This window comes from Medicago sativa, chromosome 3 (assembly GCF_051527215.1).
Source record: "Medicago sativa cultivar Bolivia chromosome 3, Bolivia_mono, whole genome shotgun sequence".
In the NCBI taxonomy this organism is placed as follows: domain Eukaryota; kingdom Viridiplantae; phylum Streptophyta; class Magnoliopsida; order Fabales; family Fabaceae; genus Medicago; species Medicago sativa.
The window spans coordinates 70,515,546-70,536,868 of record NC_140751.1 but is presented as its reverse complement, the minus strand read 5'-3'; the positions used below and the strand labels follow the sequence as shown (position 1 = coordinate 70,536,868).

The 21,323-nt window shown below is 32.2% G+C and overlaps 1 protein-coding gene, 1 long non-coding RNA gene, 1 other non-coding gene and 1 pseudogene across 10 annotated transcripts; 3 read left to right on the top strand and 1 right to left on the bottom strand.

The window, feature by feature from the left end:
• The first annotated feature begins 1,858 nt into the window (after positions 1 to 1,858).
• LOC146939724 (uncharacterized) lies at positions 1,859 to 2,746 on the top strand. Its single transcript, XR_015033018.1, has 3 exons — positions 1,859 to 1,977; positions 2,465 to 2,512; positions 2,605 to 2,746. It is a non-coding gene; the product is annotated as an uncharacterized LOC146939724 (long non-coding RNA).
• An 81-nt stretch (positions 2,747 to 2,827) lies between these two features.
• Positions 2,828 to 9,448, top strand: LOC146939723 (cysteine synthase-like; annotated as a pseudogene). The gene is made up of 9 exons (XR_015030011.1): positions 2,828 to 2,879; positions 3,168 to 3,249; positions 3,527 to 3,586; positions 4,400 to 6,473; positions 6,597 to 6,755; positions 6,846 to 6,938; positions 7,927 to 8,193; positions 8,280 to 8,376; positions 8,767 to 9,448. The product of XR_015030011.1 is annotated as a cysteine synthase-like (transcript).
• Positions 9,449 to 11,440: 1,992 nt separating this feature from the next.
• On the top strand, positions 11,441 to 16,183 carry LOC146939722 (transcription factor MYB1R1-like). Of its 7 annotated transcripts, none has more exons than XM_085753263.1 (8): positions 11,441 to 12,079; positions 12,797 to 12,889; positions 13,037 to 13,065; positions 13,412 to 13,485; positions 13,955 to 14,004; positions 14,236 to 15,277; positions 15,512 to 15,664; positions 15,789 to 16,183. In XM_085753263.1, exons 1-6 carry the CDS (start codon positions 12,074 to 12,076, stop codon positions 14,257 to 14,259), a joined length of 276 nt encoding a protein of 91 aa, XP_085609389.1. In that variant the 5' UTR covers positions 11,441 to 12,073; the 3' UTR covers positions 14,260 to 15,277; positions 15,512 to 15,664; positions 15,789 to 16,183. The 7 variants fall into 7 exon arrangements, 5 of the variants coding, with proteins under 5 accessions (XP_085609389.1, XP_085609388.1, XP_085609391.1 ...); XM_085753262.1 differs by lacking the exon at positions 11,441 to 12,079 and having other exon boundaries at positions 12,600 to 12,889; positions 14,236 to 14,300; positions 15,168 to 15,277; XM_085753265.1 differs by lacking the exons at positions 11,441 to 12,079; positions 13,955 to 14,004 and having other exon boundaries at positions 12,600 to 12,889; positions 14,236 to 14,300; positions 15,168 to 15,277.
• A 1,617-nt stretch (positions 16,184 to 17,800) lies between these two features.
• Positions 17,801 to 17,872, bottom strand: TRNAK-UUU (transfer RNA lysine (anticodon UUU)). Its single transcript has one exon. It is a non-coding gene; the product is annotated as a tRNA-Lys (tRNA).
• Between the last annotated feature and the right edge of the window lie 3,451 nt (positions 17,873 to 21,323).

Below are 21,323 nucleotides of genomic sequence, written 5' to 3'. Positions count from 1 at the left end.
GAGAATTGAAGATATTAAAGATAAAACATATACATTGATATATATGTCGGAGTCAACTAGGTCATCTATTGAGGGACGGATGGAGTAATATTTAGACACACTCACATCAATTGTAAAAATTAAAAGAAAATGTATCCGTGAACTTAACTCAGTTGGTAGAGATAGATATTGCATAGTTTATTCAGGGGTCAATGTTCGAACCCCGGACACCTCACTTCACTACATTTAAACGTGTGAGCTTCAGCCACTAACAAAAACAAACTAAATGATGTTTATGTGAGTGTATCCAAATATTTATTATTTGTAATTGTATTTATAGAAGAGTATCTCTTAAAATCGATATTGAGGTATTGAACATACGACCTTGAGAACAACACACTTCAAGTCGCAAGCAAACCCCATATCAACCAAATTAGTTTTGATGCATGCGGATGGTGACACGTGGTGTGGAGAGATTTGGATGATGAATTGGTTGTTTGTGATTGGAGGGTGTAACGTAGAGAAGGCTTGCATGTGTGTATAATAGTGTGGCACGCAATCGTACAAATTGTGTGGGATTTGACACTTTGTGGTGTTGTTATTACCGCTTTCTATGTGTGCGTAGCAAAATGAGAAGAACGTTATTTTAACCTTTTCTTCCTTTTTTGACTGTAAACGCTTTTTTAACATTGTTAGAGAAACATTTCCTTTAATATGCAAAACTCTATTGTAATTTGGAACTTTTCTCAGTTTTACCATAATTAATCATTTTTTTTTTCCAATTGAGTTATTTTTTTCCGTTACAAATTCAGTAATCAGTATGGTTATTCGTTATGTTTCTCCTTATTCTCAAAACAAATTGACACAATTGACACAATTCATCATTGTGTATATTTGTTTTCACTTCAAAATGGACCAAAATTAATTTTTTACATGTACAATTGATTTTGACATGTTTGATTGTTGTTGCGTATAATTGATTCTATCTTTTAATTAAAGCTAAGTATTATACCTTTTGATCAAATTTATAATTCAATCCAAACACAGATATTTTTTTTAGACAAAATCAAATTCTATGGACATCAATTCTCTCCACCAAACACACGTCGTATCTCTCCATTATACAAGTCCTACCTACTCACTAAATATAAGATCTAGAAGGAAACTGCACATTTTTATTGACAAATATGTGACATAAAGGGCAACTCAGTAATTTTAACTTCAAACAGAGTGACAATTTTGTAACTTTATTGCTACATTAGCATTAGCAATGAAGGATATAACCCTAGAGGAATGTTATCATGGGGGTGTGGTTTCAAACTTTAATATTGACTATTTTTGGGTGTTTTAGTTGTATTGGTCATGTGAGCTTTTCCCTGCTTCATTAGACACTCTTGTCATCAAGCTTTAGTCTTTTGTTGTGTGTTTAAGGAAGATGAGAAAATTAATGGATTTGGAAATCAAAGTCATTAAGAAGAATGAAACATGGAAGTTGACAACTTTACCTAATGGAGCCAAAAATATTGGTGTGAAATGGATATTTAAGACCATGATGAATGAAAATGGCAAGGTTGATAAATATAAAGACCGATTGTGGTCAACTTAGATGTTCACGATTTCATTTCCTTAGGCAACGATGAATCATTGATTGAAAGGTTCAAGGACTCTATAAAACAAGTGTTTGATATGTTGGATCATGGGAAAATGAAATTTTTTTCTTGATGTTGAAGTGGTACTAAGCACCAAGGGAATCTACTAAACTAAATAAGAAAATCATTGTCCCTTTTTTTTACCATTTTGCCCTTGTGGGGGGCATTTTGGTAAATTACAAATTGAAGCTCCCTTGCCTATATATGTGAAAAGAAAAAAAAAAAAAAAAGAGGGAGAGAGAAACGGGAACGGGAGAAAGAAAGAAGGGGGGAGAGAAAGAAGAAGAAAAAAAAGGTTACGCGTTTTCCTCTTCATCTAAAAACGCCATTCTTTTTCTTCTTCATCCAGGTGAAATTCTTTGTTCTTTGATTACTCTAAAATCATGATTGAATGATTTATTTGTGTTTTCTGTTTTATTTGGACATCCAATTGCATGTTAGGTTTGGTTTTTCCATAAAAAAATTCCAATGTTTCTTTGGTTGCATGTTTGCAGAAATTTGTTACAATGATCTTAAGGGTTTGATTATTTTGTTTTGGTTTGTTGTTTGGTGATTTCTGAAGAAATACTGGGTTTGGTCTGAATAATGCAAATTTCGACTGTTTTTTGTGAGCTGATGAAATTTTTATGTTTTGTGGGTTAAGGAATGGTATAGAAATCTCCTAAAATTGGTGTGGCTGTGTTATCAATTCATGTACTCTTATCACAATTAATTGTTTATTTTTTAAATGAGTTTTTTTGAATTGGTTTGTGGTTGGTTGATTCCTCATGTGATGTCTCTGAAATTCATGATACAGAAAGATGTGATATTCATGGTTCAAAAAATTTATAATGCAGTGATTGAAAAAGGCAGGATTGGAAGGTATCATGATGCACAATGTGATGGTAAGTAACTTGAAATCCCCAATTTTGAGATTTTAATATGTTTTTGGATCATTGTAAATAAGACCTCGCCGATTAATTTGCTGTTATTTTAGATTCATTATGAGACAACTGGCCCTGAGATTTGGAGAGACTCTGGAGGGGAGGGAGAATCGATGCTTTGGTTGCAGGGATAGGAACTAGAGGAAGAATAACAGGTGTTGGGAAGTTCCTTAAGGAGAAAAACCCAGAGATCAAGTTATGAATAGTTAACAAGTTTTTTTACTCTTAATTTGCATTTATGTTAACTTTATGATTTATGTTGCTTTCCCCCTATAGGTGTATGGTGTAGAACCAACTAAAAGTCCAGTTTTGAATGGAGGAAAGTCAGGTGATTATATGATTCTGAGTATTTATTTCTGGTCTTCAGTCTTCTAATGCTAATTGCAGTGTATGTGAATGTTGTTGTATCACAAATTCACAATATAAAATGTCCAAATTTCCCTGTAGTCTAGAGACTATAGATTATTGTTCTTCATTTGAATTGTTATATTTAGTTTTTTGTTTCGTTGTCATATATAATTGTCCGAATTTCATTCTTTAATATTTAAGCAAGTCCTTTAACAACCATTTGAGACTGTTTACTGATTTCTTTTTCCATTTGTAATACATTTCAAAGGCAAACATCGAATCCAAGGGATCGGTGCTGGTATCATTACTCCTGTGTCCTGGAAGTTGATCTCCTAGATGAAGTTATTCAGGTAACTTGCAACACTAATACATTAGTATTCAATTATCAATTTTGATATAGAATCTGTTATTTTCCATCATTTAAAATGAGACTCTCTTTTGTTTCTTTTTTTTACCCAAGTGAAACCTGCATAATTTGTTAATATATAACACAAAATATTTATTAATTAAACATATAGCCAAAAAAAGGAATTAGAAGATGACAGTGAGGAATATTAACAATGTTTCCAATACTAGCTACTAATACAAGGGATTTTGTTTTGACCAACAAGGTTTTATGAATTACAGGTTTCAAGTGAAGAAGCGATAGAAACTGCTAAGATGCTTGCCTTGAAAGAAGGTTTACTGGTATGGCATATGAATTGAAGTTCTTAAATTTCCAATGTTTTGCAATCTTTTGATCAAGTTGCTTGCCTTAAAATCTTTTTCACAATATTAGCTCCAACATAGATGCACACATTAACCTCTTAAGAAAGTTTTTGCTTGGTATGCTAATCTAAATATGAACCTTTTGTTTTATGTTAATTCTCATAGAAACTGCTACATGTTTTTCTAATTGGGGAGTTACTAATTTCATGTCATTATCTTTGTTTTTTGAAAGAGATCACATGACTTGCCTAGCCTTTTGAGTTAGTTTGTATATATGGTTCATTTCAACATCAGCTGCTAGCTATATTTGGTTCCTTTGTGGTTACTTCAAAGAAACTTTAGTACATTTATAGACCGCGCCTTTTTGAGGTGCTCTCACTTTCCTAACTGTCATTGGCCTCATCCAAGCAATATTACTTATTTCTGCAGCAAAACCTTTATTAAACTTCATGGGAGTGACTTCTGTAAGTACTTTTGTTTAAACATTACAAGACTTACTTATAGGTTAATATGGATCATTTGTGTTAAATAAAAACTATGCAAGTATACTAATTACTATGATCTTATTTTTCCACCATCCTTCCCCTTATAATCATGTTCCTCCCCCAACTAACTGTCACGCTATCAGCGATCATGTTAGGTTTACCGATGCCTAACATACTAAAGTATTCCAACAAATCTATACATAGTGCAATATGATTCGATAACCGTGTAAAAAAATTACTTTATATGTTAATATCCGTTAAACTCTTACTATTTGTTAGGCTGATTATATATGAATGTCTTTTGCAGATGGGAATTTCATCTGGAGCTGCAGCAGCAGCTGCTATAAAAGAGATCGGAAAATGCAGGAAAGCTCATTGTTGTAAGTTTACAATCATTAGTATGTTCATTCGACGCCTTCTCAAGTTTATTGTTTTTTGGTCTGAAACACTATTATACAAGAAAAGATGAGCAAATTAAATTGTTTTCTTACTATTCGTCACGATTATAACCATGTGACACAGGTCCATAGTTTTCATGTCTTTGAATCATTTCCTTATCACTTCTGTTTTGATTTAGAGTAGTATAATGAATACTCATGTTGTGATACTATGTATAAACCCAAATGTGGAAGCTGCCTGTTTTTAATTTGTGAAACAATTCATAGATTAGGAGTTAACAATTTTTTTGTGAAAAGAATTGTCCATGGCTGACTTAATTGCGGCGTGGATAAGTCCATTGAGCATGAATTCGCCGTCCGCGCAGTTTGTTTCCTCAAGAAGGATGAGTGTATTCACCAGATTAATATGTGGGGAGAAGGCTTCAAAAGTAACGCCAATTTAAGTGCATCTATTCCCTTAATTAATGAGGCGGACTTGAAGGAGAAATAGGGCAATGGAACAAAACAGGACCCCATTTAGAGCAACATAAACTCTCTTCTTGATATTTTTTTACTTGATGATTTTGGATGTACCAATTGATTAGGCTCTCTATATGTTGCCACTCTGATTAATTGTGTTGAGTAATTTATTCTTACCAATCAACCATTCATTTTGCCGCTATCCTTGAAGCTTTTAATCAAAATGAAAAGAATGCATAAAAGTTCCCAATAACAGGTGATTTAAATTATCAAGTAGTGAAGTAAGTGCTTAACTGCATATTTAGACTATATATATCATTAACATGCATATTCATGAATGAATTATAAAATTCAATATACTCTTAAGAGTTGTACCTGCATATCAAGACGTTGAACACTGAATATATCCTTCGAAGAATGTGAATTGTACGCTAATATGTATGATCTATAAGCTTCTTTAGCCATTTCGTTCAAAAAATAATTTTCAGCAACCAAATTCTTCTACACAGTGCAGAAGTTTCTTTATAACATAAGCTGCAGTTGGTTACTATAATAAATAAAATTCTATTAAAACACAAGAAAGATCTATAAAAAGCCATGATCCATAACATACCAAATCCTAGATAGGTCTACCATAAAAGAAACCAAAACAGAAGTTATACAACATAGATTCTGAAGTAGTTGTGTTTGATGGATTACAAAGTTAAATTTCCAAAACGGCCCCATCATCTTCAATCCCAAAAGTAAGCACTACCTTTCATTGTTTACTGGCCGCGGATGTGTCTGACATACATTTTGGTTGGTGGATCTTCTAAATCAAAGATCAACTTGTCATCCTCTTGTAAGTCGCGGTCTCTGACAAAGTCTGACCATTCACCACCCAAAGATTTCTCGGCATTTCCCCTACCAGCAGTTGTTACCTTGCAATTATATGTCTTGTGTGTCTCCACATCCTCTAAAGTCATCCTTAGACTCTTCCTCTTCAAGACTCTTCTGGATATTTGATTAGGAAAATGCTGTATGAAATCAAAAATGAAAGTGTAAATGCACATAGATAGCTTGAGCAGAAACTACTTCTTTAAGGCTGATTCCTACCTAAGTTTAAAACTTTGAATCTTCTAATTCAACATTCTGAAACATGCGAGAGACCAATTCTTATTAAAGTCAACAATCTACAGTTTAGAACATAATAAAAATATGCAAGCAAAATCTCTCAGCATTTGGAAATAAAGACAACATTGGACAATGGTGTATGCTGTAATATTAAATAAAGAGAGTAGTACCTTTAACCTCCCACGTTCTTTTAACTCTTTCCTTTTTTTTTGCATACAACCGGTTCAAGAGCCTTATTCACGGGTCATCAGTTGTATTTTTCAGAGGCTCTAACTTCTCTTCCTGGATCAAAATTATGTGTGAAAAATGAAAATTGAACATGAAAGGAGTTTCAATATAGCTTTTGCAGCTGTAGCAGAGATATCAGACTCTATTCTGAGAGGGGCAGAAGCAAATGGTTTTGACAGATTGGTACAGAATCAGCACTTTTTGTTTTGATTTTATAAATTTGATTACGTTCATTTAAGCCGGGACTTATTCTTGCATCGGTTGTTATGTGTTTGATGTTTGTGTTTGATAAATTTGACTTTCAAGATGAGTGGATTTCACCAACACATTCTGAAATTGGCTATGGAGCCGTCAATTCTCATGTTAAGTCAAGTAAACGCACTAAAGTATCGAGCACATCAGTTGATCAAAGGCATAAATGCAACAATGCAAATACAAGAAATCGTTTAGCCGATATCACAAATGGTAAGCTGAATTATAATATATGCTCAACCGTATGTTTACATACTTCATTCTTGGTCTATCATTCTTATTATAATTCCTCTGTCATGTAAGCTGGGAGGCAACCTGCACATCCTGTTCCTGCAAAGCCGACTCCTGAGGAAGATGAATTGGCAGCTCTACAGGCTGAGACGGCACTTTGAGCGGGTAACTTTTCTTGCCCGTGACACAACCGACAGATTTGTGTTATTTATCTATGCATTAGTTTCTTTCATTTGAACTGATGTTGCATTTGTATGTCCGTTAAATGATACATTGATGTCAAATTTACATGTTTTGTCTAAGCCAGAATTATTTTAGATTGTTGTTCTATTTGGTTTTGCAACGGCTGGCTTAGCTTAAGCCAGAATTTCGCTGGTTTTGTTATCCGTGATTATAAGTGTCTTCCATGACATATTGTAATTTGTAACTAATGACTGATGTGGAGAAATCTGCTTCTTCCTTCTGGCTTTGTATGTGTGAAATTATTGAATAGACCGGAAGATGTATATAAAAGCTGAAAAAGATGTACAATGGATTTTCAAAGTCCTGTTGATTCTGCACTAATCCCCGATGGAGCGCCATTATCTGCGTTTCACTATTTTAAAAATGTTAGAAACTTTCTGGTGGCTATCCAGGAAATTGGAATTCCTACCTTTGAGGCATCTGATCTAGAACAAGTATGTAAAGGATCAAATTTTTATCATTGTTTCAAAATATTTGAGTAAAAATGGTATCATGGTGAATTGAAGATAGGAAAATAACATATTCGGATCAATTGAGAGGATTGGGTTTTTGTTGATTTCCTTTTTGATCAATTGAGGTTGCATGTTTTTAGGAAGTTGTTCCTTTTATTTTAAGGCTTTGATTTTTCTGTGTGAAAATTGAGAGCAACCAAATCATATATTTTTGTTTGCTTTTGATATTGTGAAATTGTCTGATATCTATATTGATTTTGTAGTTTGATTTTTGGTTTTGGTGTTTTTTTACTGCAGTGAAAGAAATTCCTAGAGAGATTTACACAGTATGGAATAGTGATGAGTAAAATCTAGCTGGTGTTTTTTTTTGCAAACTACCATCAGTTCATCATGCTCATTTGTGTTGAATATAATAAAGATATATGACTGATATATGGTTTTTGTTTGTGAACATCTAGGAAAGATTCAAGCAACTGCAAAAAAGCACTTGGTGCCTAAAATTCGAAAATTGGTTCAAGAAGATCCACTTATGTGATTGAAAAATGAAAATGTGTTGGTTACTCACAATGACTCCAAGTACCAAACTACTCGACATATGTTTTAACTCAACTTAATTGATAGAACAAAGTTTACCAAAATTGATGAGAGTGTTATACCTGTTAACCATTTCGACTTTGTTTCTTTTAAAGATATATTACAATCTAACAGAAAGGATAAGCATGTTGGTAAGTTTTCAATTAGATCGAATACGTGTTTTAATTTCATATTTTTTGTCGTCGAATAATGCAGCGGTTCTAATTTACCTTTGCAGATGTCATTGGTCATATTGTTGAGAAGGATGTGTTAACGGAGAAAGATGTTAATGGCAAGAAGAGTAAGCTAATTGACACAACCTTGGAAGATACTGAGTAAGTAGTAGTCAATTTTTTTACTCGCAAATGTGTATGTTCCATATGTGTTTGACCTGCTATGGATTTTGCTCTTTTGCTCTTCATTACTTCTATTGAATGTTTCTAAGCTTTATTATTGTCTCCACCTCATTGCCGCAACTTCAACTTTCAATTTTTTGAAGTAATTTTCTCTCTTTTTTGGTTCTGACAGTAGTATCAGTTTAGTAGAAGCTGAATTGGAAGAATGATAGTAAAACACATTATTATTTTCTCTTTTGTTTTTAATTATGTTTTCCTTAAAAAAAAATTAATAATTGCATATTTGTCTCTATGTATACGATCATAGTTAGAAATGGAACTCATCTTATCTTCACTTTTGTACCGACTTTAGAAAATTTTCATGTGCAGGTAAAGCCCGGTCTTCCTTATCTCGATATCATAAGGTTACTCAGGGATAATTCCCCACTGCCAATTGCAGCATACCAAGTGCTTCTCTTACCCATTCTAGCTCTAAGGCCAAATATTTCTGCTGAAAAGTTCATCAAATATTCAATTGATACTGCATTAAGCTATATACTCATAATAGAAGTCTGTCGATAATAGGCAAAGGTAACCCTTGTATTTAGAGCTGGGGCAAAAGTTTTATGGTTGCTTCAAACAGTTATCGTCATATATGTCATCAAATTTGAATCCAATTCTTTTCAAAAATGATTGATTGGGAATTTTTTTGTGTAGTGATCATATATTCCTAATTATGACAACGATTAGCATTCATATTTTGATCTTTTGAAACTCCTATTGTTTTATGAAGGTAACTTGGTGCCCCTGTGTATAAGGTTACAAGTCTACAATATGGTTAGTTTGCATGATTTTTTGAGCTTGCAAAATGCTTAGATGCATTGTAATATAACATGTATTTAGTACCAAAAGAACCACTTTTCGAAGCTGAAAGTGATACAAATCAAGAGAAAAAAAAATGAAAATACTACTGATATTGTATTGATGAACGAACAAATGAGAATGCTACAGATATTTGATGTTTTTTCCCCTTCTATGAGTATTTTTGCTGGACATTTTATTTCACTGTCAATGGCTGTTTTGTCTTAGTGTTATTTATTTACTTTTGCTCTATTGTTTTGTTGTTTCATTGAATGAAAAAAATTCTAAGCTCTGAGATGGAGTCACCAATGTGCAATATAACTTAGAGAATAGTAGTTCATGTTACACTATAATCTTTAACCCTCTGTCCTTAAAGAAGAGATTTAGTTAATTCGACAAAAACAAGACAAGTTAGTTTGAAAAATAGGACTATCTTAACTTGGGAATGCTGTTTTTTTTTTCATTTTTTTTTTCATTTTGTGTGATGTGAATATTGGTGTTAATCCATTTTTGGTAACTCTATGACAATAACGCTGGCTTTGATAATTTTGGCTAATATATAATCGTAATTTGTACATCATTGGTTCCAATTAGTTTAATATTAATTATTATGTTGTTTTCCTGGCCACCCATTAGATAGGCGTTTTTCTTTTTAACGGAGTGATTTTCTATTTTCTAATCTTATGGATGAAGCCACTACTTTTCCAATGCACGTTTGGCCTTCTCAATTGTTGTCTTCGCTGCAACTTGCTTTGTATCTCTCTCTACAAAAAAGGTCATTGACGTTTTCATTTGTTACTCGTGATAAGCCGTTTTGAACATTTCATTTTCTAACCCGTGATGCAGGAGTACTCTAAATATTGTGTTATGGTTTGTAATTATCTGTCATTTCGCAATCTATCCGTCCGATATAATATTTTATACAAAAAGTAGCTAACCCCCCGTGCGAAGCACGGGTTTGTAACTAGTTTTCATAAATGAAAGTAAATATGCTAAAGAAGTAGTGGACAAATTTGACATGAAGCATTACAATTATCTGAAGAATCCAATTTTTCCATGATTCAAAGTTCAAACTTGTGAAGGATGAAGGTGGTACCAATATTGATATTATTGCTTATAAGCAAATGGTTGGCAATCTCATCTATTTAAGCACCACCAGAATGGAGTTGGCATATGTGGTGAGTTTAATTAGCCGATTCATGGACAAGCCAACATAAATGCATCAACAAACAATGAAAACAATAATGCTTAATGTCCCGAGAAACCACTTCCCGAGAACATCCCGACCTTTATGCCAGCTACCTCATTTTCGGAGTAGCACCCATGATTTGTGTGCAGGGGACAATCCAAAGGCTGGAATTCATTCATGATAAATTCGGGATGTTATTTGTCGGGAAAAATAGCACAGCTCCAATGAAAATGATCTCACGATACTTAAAAGGCATCAACAAACAATGCATGAGACATTTAGGATTGAAAGAGTACGTCCCCGAATATGCGTTCTTATTAAGCTCATGTGTTGTGGCTTTGTCCTTAAAGAAGCAGCCGGTGCGACCCAATATCTATAGAGACCTAAAACATGGCGTATAGAAATTAATAAATAAAAAAAATAGTTTTGCTAACTCCAAGAGTTGAATCTAGGTCAAGATGATACGAGGTCTTTAGTTTGATCAATTGAGTTGGACACAAGGGTGGTCATGAGGGTGGGAGAGGCGGCGGTCAAGGGCATCATTTTTTTGAGGGCATCAAAATTATTATTTTTATTTAGTAGTATAGTATTATATAGATATATTTTTTTTTAATTCTCTTTGATTTTTTTTGGGTAGTGTAATTCTCTTTGATTAATTCTATTGAAAATATATTTTGAGAACTTTGATTATAAATGTTTTAATGTTTGTCTAAGACACCAAAAATCTTAGAACTGGCCCTGGTTAGACAAACATCTATATAACTAAGTTGAAATTTTTTAGACTTTTTTGACTCAAAATTTTGGGGTTAAATAACTAGTTTGGGTAGCTTGGCCTTCAAGCCGACCCTAGAAGCAGCCAACGGCCCCTCTCTCCACCATTGAAGCAGAGTTCATGGTTGTAGCTTCTTGTGCATGTCAAGTTGCGTGGATGCGCATGATTTTGAAAAAACTTGGTCATTAACAAAGTAAGTACACTATGGTATTATGTGACAATATCAATCTATATATAAAAGTTGTCCCAAGCAAACAATTTCGCCCTAATTTTACCTAAGCCCTAATGATTATAATTACTGTTTTACCCTATTCCTAACCTAAATCTTAATTCCAAAACAAATTGACCACTTGATATGCACGCTCAACAAGCCTGTTTCTCTACCTTGAAAACAATCGCTCTGACCTAACCCTCCATTTCATCTCCGCCGCAGCCGTATCACCACCATCACTAACTCTGGCCTTCTCTTCTCTCCTCCTTCATTACTATCTAAATCTTCATCGTCGGTGACCACGAACGGCGACGATGACAAGCTACTGATCTTTCATCGTCGGTGACCACGAACGGCGACGATGACAAGCTACTGATCTTTCATCGTCGGTGACCATGAACGGCGGTGATGGGATGGTCTTCGTATGTTTTCTACGTTTGCACGACGGTTGACGGCGAGTTTTTTGGGTGACGGCGGCGTGTCCTTACAGAGAAACAGTTATCGTAAAATATAGGGTGGTTCGTGTTGCAGAAGATAAAACACAGAAAGCTTTTAAGTTGACAAAACAGTGACTCTTTGATCTCGATTCCGTTCATCGTTTTCAATTCTTCATGTTTCTGTTTTGTAATTGCTCTCACTGGTAGAGTTATCAACAACGTCTTCTATGTTGGTATGCTCTCTCTATCTCTCCCCCCCTCTCTTCGGTTTTGTTCTGTATCTTATCAAAAGGGATTTTGCAAAGTCCATGTTAACAGATTTTGATATGCTTCCTTTCATATTGGGGTTTCCCCAATTCGATTTTGTTGTTTTCTGCAAATAGCTTCAATTTTGTAACTTTTTTTTTGTGTAATGGTTAAAATTGAATTGAATTCAATTTCACCTTTTCTCCTTGAATTGAATTTATTATGTATGTTTTGTTAGTGTAATAGTTAAAAAAAAAAAAAAATTGTTGTGTTTTATCTTTGCTATTGTTTGCGGTTTTTGAGTCATCCTATGATCAGTGAACTTCTGAATGAGGAAGATCAAAATATATGTCTTATTTTCTTTCAGCAACTAAAATTTACATTTATGTTAAGTTTTCTGTGCTGTTACATTTGAGTTGTGTGTATGATTCTGGAAATTACTCTGTGTGTTATGTGGAAGCAAGTGCTTTTGAAGGCTGTGTTAGAATCAAGATATATCAATTTTATCGGCTTTGGTCGTGTTTTGTTATACTTTTAATATTAATGTGAAACAGAATCCACTTATGTTATTTTTTTGTTGTAATCTGCCTTCTAAAAAATTCCTAAATTTCATTTCTTCTAAACTTTAATCGGCTTTGTATGAATGCAAGATTTTCTTTATAAGTTAGAACATATGTAAGAAGATGACAAGAACCCCTACGCAGGTTGCAAGTCATGCTCAAAAGTACTTTCTCCGCCGAAGTAATCTCAATTGCCGTCGCCGTAGATCCAGTCTTTTTGTTATCACCACCGACACGGTAATTTTCCGGCAATCTATCTCTCTTTCAAACCATGTTCATTGTAAGTTCATCAATGGTGATTCTTATTTTTGGGTTTCGATTCTTTTTTAATTTTTGTGTAATTAAATAATGCTGATTTTTTTTTTATGTATATATATGAATTAGATGCTCATGCAAGGAAGATATATGCTAAGGTATTTGGGGAAGCTCTTAAAGCTGCAATTCTCACTAAACCTGATGTTATCACTTTAATTGATATTTGTGTTGCAAAATAGTGGTGCCAAACATGCTGATTATCAATGATAAGTTTCTCTAAATCAATTTGTTTACCCTCTGTTTGGGTTTTAATTCAGTTTATTTACATGCCTGATAGCTTATTAAAACAACTTATAGCTTATTTTACAACAATTTGAGTTTATATTAAAATAACTTATACATAAGCACTTGGTTAAGCTATTTATCCAAACAGCCACATAGCATTTTATAAGCACCCTACATCGGCAAACAAAGTTTATTTGTTTTTTTACATTATTTGTGCAGCAATAATGCAATGAGTCCTTTTGCTAAGATCAAAGGGCAGCAAACGGAGTTCAAAAATCCACGTTCACTTGGAGGTATAATCAGAGCTAATTTCCTTTTTATTAATTACTAATTTTTATTAATCAGAGCTAAGGCTTATATGCATTTGAATTGATCACTTACAAGCCATGTTTATGTTTAGTTAAGTGTCCTGCATTCATCCTTGAGCAAACATAATCTATTTTGATGATAGAATGGTCATTATTGGTAGAACCATAACTGTCACTAATAGAGTGATAGTTCTTTTGCCAACAACATGGTGATATGTTCCGATGAATATCTAAACAAGCATATAGAGGGGGAAATCTTATACATGTTTAGTGAGAATTGATATAGATTAAAAGACCTGATCTACATGTAAGAAATAAGTGATATTTCGTAATGTTATATTATTAGTGTAGTTTTTTAATGTCAAGGGTCAGGCATGGAATCCCAAAAAGTGTTTTTTTTTGTTTTGTTTTGAATTTGTACTTATCAATTTACCTCTTTGTATATCTTGCATAGGATCATCCACCTCTTGGATTAACTTGATCGCAACTTGCCATCATTGTGAGGTAGCAATGAAATAGTCAAACATGTTCTAAATTTGTTTATGAAGCATGATAAAGAAAAATATTATAAGGAAGTACAAATCGAATGAACACAAGTAGCAAACATGTTTTAAAATTGAAGGTTCTGATTAATAGGTTTTTTTCTATAGTTTTGTTGAATAATGTATTAGCCTTTGTTAGCATAACTCCAAAATATATGCTAAAGCAATCTATGTTTTGAATTTTCATATTCAGATGATTGTGCTTAACTATTCGTAACTGGTTCAAGATGATTTTCTGCATAACTCTGAGAGTTTGAGGTAATTTTCTTCATAATTCGGAGCTGGATTTTGGCATATGGAATTTTGTTGTGCAGCAGATGTGTTTCGGATTGTAGCTGCTACATATCAGTTTTATTTTCTGCTCTTAGTTTTGGTCTGCAAGTGTTTTACTTTTGTTTATAGATTTTTATTGGATGTTTGTGCTGACTGTTTGTAATTGTCTCCTCTGGTCTATCACTATAGGTGGCTGCGGTTTAGCTCTTTAGTTTCGTTGGGTTTGGCTTATTTTCTTAGGGGTAGTTTCTTATGTTCTCTCGATCTTATTTCTTTTTGTTTCTTATGCTATACGATATCCATTTATTGCCAGCGGCTGTTGTTGTGGGAGATTTTGGTTGCTTCTTTTAATACACAAGCGTAGAAATTTGTTATGTAGCCTTAGAGATTTTGGTTGCTTCTTTTAGCTCATTGCAATACTCCATATCATCATATTTAGCTTTTAGAATGTCGGGTTTTGATTTTGAATTTTGGCTGAAATCATAATTTTCTTTTACCTTTTTTTTTTAGTTTTAATTTTAGCTTTATTTTAAGTTTTATTTGATTCTATCCATGAATTTTCCACTTCTTTCAAGTATAATAACAAGTTACTTTTGATGTTTCACTTATATTGTTGCAATTATTTTTAGAGGGGTAAATGTCAACGAAAAAGAGTGTTCTTCTCTTAAGTATTCTTACATTACTGATTTGTAATTAGTTCAAATTTTCCTTAGCATGAATGCATAAGGGGTTTCAATGTAGTGGTTTGGTAGCTGTAACCTGACTTGATTGTCTTTCTTTAGGATTTTGATCTTATACTGAATTAGATGTTTTTCCCAAGTGTTTTTCTGCATAATTTGGTGTTGGTTCAAGGTAATTTCCTGCAGAATTCCTAGCACGTTTCGGTAAGTGGACTAATAGTGTGAAGCAGAGGTATTTCACAACTATAGCTTCTACGTAGCGGCGCTTCGACCATGTTATAGGTATGTCATTGTAGTTATTTTTTACTGTAATAACTGGACTTCGATTTCTGAAAAGCTGACTAATGTGGGGAAGGAGGAATTGGAGATATTGCTGAAAATTATTCTTACAGGGATAAATGTCAATGACATAAGATTGTTGTTCTCTTAAATATTCTTATAAAGGGTTTACATGTAGTTGTTTGGTAGTTGTTCTCTTAAATATTTAAACTCTTACTTAATCGAGTGTTTTCTCAGGTGTTTTTTTCTACATAATTTGGATATGGTTCAAGATAATTTTCAGTATAATTTGGAGCAAGTTTGAGGTAATTTTCAGCATAGTTCAAGGATGATTTTTGGCATGTGGAATGTTGTTGTGCAGCAGAGGTGTTTCGATACTGCAGCTGCTACGTAAGAATAATTGCTCACTTGGGTTCTGATCTATCTCAGTGTGTTTCAACTGCAATTTTACAGCTTTTTATTGTTCCTTTTATCTGGTTGTTTGTATTCATCATAAGCTGGTTTTTCATTATAGGTGCGTGTGGTTTGTCCCTTTGGCGTAGTTGGCGTTGATTTGTTTTCGAGATGGTTAAGTAAACGCCTTCAAAGCAAACTCCATTACTGCTTCTATCTATTGTTTAATGTTTTGTTGATATTGGAAAATAGCAACAAAGTAATTATAATCAATGTTGAATAAGATTAAGTTTGTTTGTTGGCAGTGTGTATTAAAAATTAACATGTTTTGTTTCCTTTTATTAGTATTTTCCCCCTATTTCAGTGTATAAGTACTATTTATGGAAATGCATTACCCGGCAATAGATCTAATGGGTGATACATTATTTCTTACTTTTCTTTGTACTATAGCATATTTGGTTGAAACCTTAGTTTTCAGCCTAAAATATTTTTAATCTGAGCTAAACTTATATAGTACATTTGATATAAAGAAGTAATAGTTTCATTCGCATTTTAAGAATTCATTATTATGTTACTTATGGAAAAGGAAACAAAATTCATAACAGGATGCTTTAGCAGAACTTTCGGCTTTGTCCTCGAGGCAGAGATAATATCTGGATCTAATATAGGAGAAAAGGTGTTTATTCCAAGGTTATCGCTATTTTTTGGATTCCAGTAAAATGTTTACTTTCACATTTGCGTTTTATTTTTTCTTTTGTATGACCCGTGCGTTAGCACGGGTCGATGGTCTAGTTTCAACAATTAAACTTTCCAATAATCTTGTTTTGCATGATAGAAATAAACACATTGACATAAGATTTCATTTTCATTGGATTTAACAAAAGATGGAGTTGTTGAGTTTGTGCATTGCAGTTCAAAAGATCAAATTGTTAGACATAAAGACTAAGACCTTGAAGTAAACCGACTGCAATTGTCAGTTTAAGGGAGGATGACTTGGTCAACGTAGTAGTGTTCTTTTCTAATGTCCTAGTTATTAGGAGTTAGTTTGCTTGCATTTCTTAACAATGTTAGGGTCTTTGAATGTGTCAAACTCTAGTGCTATTGTATTCGAGATTTTAGATTTATATTGTTACTGTCTATTATAAAGAGAAGGTTTGAATAAATTGTTTTGGAAGCTCCATACTGATATTACATTGTTACAATTTTAAGCTTCCAACAATATCACCATGAAAGTGATGCATATCGAACAAATAAAGCATCGATAAGAAGGTTTGACAAAATTGATCAACCCGTTTCGTCTTGACTTATCCCACAACTAATCAATTTAAAACAGTGCAAGCCAACTTCAAAGATTGAGTTAAAAAGTTTGTTAGGTCAAAGGACCGTTGAATCGACCCACGTCAAAGAAAAATAATTTTTTCTCATATATTCACGAAATTAATAACATCAACAATTAAACATAGTCAATTTTTTTAAAAAAAAAAAAATTGCATAGGCAAATTAGATCTACACTACATTTATGACTAGATAACCAAACCAAACATAATATGTCATATGCTATAATCAATAAATAAAAACAATATCATCAAAATAATTAGTGTTTTAACAATAAAATCAAAACCGTCCAGGCTGAATTAAATCCAATATAACCCTAAATTAGCAATTTCTTTAAAATAGCAAGGCAAACCAACTTGAATGGTCGAGTTTAAAACTAAGACTTGCTCTACATAAAATAGGAGACCGGATGAACGAGCTCAATGTGTTTTATCACCCTACTAATACTATGTTTTAACCCAAGAAATATAACAATAGGACTGAAAAAGTGTGTGAAAATTTGCTGCATCATGTTGTAAGATGCAATGTGTGGGACACATCAATGATCGTAAGCTAAAAAATATTACTTTGATAAGATAAGATAACCAATCTAGTGGTTTTCTATGATTTTGGAATATAAAGAAATTATAAAGAAATAAATAAAATTTGGAAAATTGGCAACACACATATTTTCAACGTAATGAATTTTTTGCTCATGGAGTGGCGAAGGAAGTGATAGCACGTCATTTACAAAAAAGAAATAATAAAATGGTTGAGAAAAAACAAAAAATTGAGAAAAAAACAAAAATAAAATAAATTCGCCGTCTGTGGGGATCGAACCCACGACCACGTGGTTAAAAGCCACGCGCTCTACCACTGAGCTAAGACGGCATCGTTGCTAGTTGATGTTATTTTGCATATTTAATTTCTTACATTATTAGAACACCGTATGCAACATAAAACTGTCATAGTAGATTTTTTTTATATTTTAATCAGATACATATATAGATTATCGTGAATGGAAATTTGGATCACTTTAAATTATATTTAACAATAGTAATTTTGCTAGATGGATGCCAGTAAATACCGTGAATCTTTCATTATCCTAGACCGTTGGACATTTGTTAAAAAATTAGTTGTGATATTATGATTAAGAATTTGGTTTGTTAATGTACTTTTGACTTCTAAAATATTTATGTGTGATGATAGGATGCATTTGACTTTTAAAATGTGGATTGGGAATGTTACAATTCATGGTCGAACAAAATATTAATTGCCACAATACTAGACCATATTTATTTCCTAAACGACTTTCAAAGAAGTTAGCATTTAGTGTATCTTTTGCAATTAACCTCAAAAGAAGTAATGAAGATCATATTAAGCTAAAAGGGATTTTTACATCAGGTTAAGGTTAGAAGTATTGACCATATTAAATTGGTGAAATTTAGGAGAACTTGTATCAAATAGCTCAAGTGAGAGAGTGATAGAATAAGAGTTTCTCCTTAAAGAGGCCATTTACCTTGTTGAGAGTCGCCTTGAAGATACTAGATCATATGAAATTGGAAGACAGTGAAGAGAAAAGTGTCCTTACATTTTGATACACACATTTGTCAATGAAGGATCTTGAATTCTTGATCGAATTAACAAGTGCATGCGTTGAACTTGTCACAAAAAAGAAACTAATCCATGCAACAAGCATCATTTAAAGAAAACCGCATAAAGCCAAATATTATTGGATGTGTTTAAATGTCATTTTGTGAAAACTGTTCGGATATTGGATTGATTTTTTAAAATCGAACCAAACCACATCCATATGTTATAATACTATTTCCATTTTTTTTATAAGTATGATATATTATATCAAGCTATTATTTTTTTCCTTTTCATTTCTTTTATTATTACATATTAGTTTAATTTAATATTACATATTGTTATTCAGTACTATTAATTTTTAATAAATCATATGTTATATTTTGTATCAAACCCATTAATTTACCATATTTTTAGAATATTATTATTAAAAAAAGTTACAATTTGTAATTTGGATATCCAAAATTGATATAAATTAAACTGTATTAAATTGGATCAGATCAATTTTTTAAAATTAGTCATCCAAAACCAAATTGAACCGCATATAATTTTATCTTTGGATAGGATGAGATCCAAACTTTATCGCAAACACCCCTATTAGCTACTATAATAATAGAATGGATGATTTTTATTTAGGAGTTATTATTAAAGAATACATAAATACATTCTCGTCTTTTTTCACAAACTCGAATGTGAAGTTTTAAGATCGTTCATAGTCTTGCTAGAATGATCATATACCTTATGTTATCTTTCGCTTATTGAAACACCTGATTGTATCCAGAATACTATGAATGAAATGAGATAGTTTATTTATACAGTTAAAACTCTATAAATTAATAATGTCAGAACCGGAGAAATTTATTAATTTAGAGAGTTATTAATTTATCGATAAATTAATAATTATTAATTTAAAGAGTTTTTAAGTAATTATATTGTACATACCAAACAAAAAGGTAAATTAGTCCATGCCTCTTAGAATTACGTTGCAGCGAACCTTGGGACTCAACATAAATCAATAATGACTTTTGAAGTACAGTAAATGTAAACAAGAGGAACAAATGAGGAACAGATGTGTTCAATGTATTCTTAAGCAAGTTTGACATATTTCAATAGAGTGTAATATATTTTTTTTCAGTTTCTATGAATTATTAATTTATGATTTTCTTGGGACCGAAAATTATAAAGAGATCTCCCGAAAAATTATTATCTTATTATTTTATCGAGTTATTCTATCAACCTCCGTTAAGGACCTATCTGAAACCTTAGAAACTTAAAAGGACCTATCTGTAACCTTTGAAACTTAAAGGACCTATCTGTTACAAACGTAAAATTTAAAGGACACAGGAAAGTATTTGACCTAAATAATACAAAAGACTTTTTCCAATTCATGGTTGTTCCGTGATTTGAAAGACCATAGCCTTTTCTTTTATAACTGAAGTTCTTATTCATTGTACTCATAGTTATCGATGTGGGACATTTGACTCGGTCATTATTGTGCCTACTCCTCTAGGTCCTGAATTGTACATTGTAATGGAATTGGCCACAAATACCTTGCAAAAAAAGCTCCAAAAACACTCTCCCCCATGAACCAGGTCCAACTTTAAAAATCCTCTAATAATGTTTGTTTCTATTTTCTATGATAAATAAATAAAATGATAAATAGAAAAAAGCATCTGGTAAGTAACAAATACAATTTCAGAGCAAACAATAGTTAGTAACTAAAATCCCTTTTACTAACCCAAAACACAAACATTTGTCTGTTTATGTTGTCGGTCCTTTGAAACCCAAAACACAAACCTTGTGCATTCATCACACACAAATCATACATGAAAGAAGAAAACAATAGGAAGGCATTGTTTTATGAGATTCTAGCTTCAAGTAAAATGTCCACAAATGAATACTGTGAGTTATTACATTACATGTTGAGGTCCCTGTATCTTCTAATTCTTTTGATTAATTCCTTTCAAATTTTATATGATTAAATTTATTTACCTTTTGTCTGAGGTGTATTTGATAACTCTTGTGGGACATACTTTTGTTCTCAAAGTATATATGAACTAACTTAAATTATCTTAAAGAAGTTACAGCTTAGAACCATTGTTTATAAGCTACCTTGGTCCGTTGGTCGTATAATAAGCCATATGCAAAAGGATATTTATTAAAAACCATTGTTTATAAGGGTTTTTCTAATATGTGCAATATTGTACATGTTGAAGCAATTAAAAGTAACAATTTTTTTTTATTGAAAAACAATAATTATTTATTAAAAAATTATGTATTGAATACAAAATGCACAAGTTCCAATACAAATTTACTATTTTGAATTTCTTAACATATGTAAATTTGCACATGATATAAAAACTCTTTAAACCAATTCAAATAAATAAAAGAAACACCCCATTTGTTTCAAATTATATGTCATTTTGTAACCAATTTTTTTTGTCACTTTACCATATCAGAGAGTCATTAATGACATTGTTTATGGAATCATAATAAGTATAACTTAAAAAGTCTTGCTAACGAGCACCCTAACTCTAAGAGCACTCTTTAAAGATTTTTAATTAAAAAAATGTTTATAAAAAAAGTAAAAGAGTTCAATTTCCAATGCTAACTGTTGTCCTTAGGACATTAGTTAAAAAGATTAATATATAAATTATGCATTAGAAATTGGTAAAAAGTGAAATATTTAACTTTATAAAATAAAAAAATTGTTGTTTTTAATGAAAATTTACTCTTAACCATTGCCCTTAGG

Bases quoted from the DNA above. Each gene is read 5' to 3' on its own strand.
- LOC146939722 (XM_085753262.1), top strand. From the start codon at position 12,776: ATGACAAGAACCCCTACGCAGGTTGCAAGTCATGCTCAAAAGTACTTT. The intron at 12,890-13,036 runs GTAATTTTCCGG...TATATGAATTAG, and splicing joins TTGTTATCACCACCGACACG to ATGCTCATGCAAGGAAGATA. The intron at 13,486-13,954 runs GTATAATCAGAG...TATCTTGCATAG, and splicing joins AAATCCACGTTCACTTGGAG to GATCATCCACCTCTTGGATT.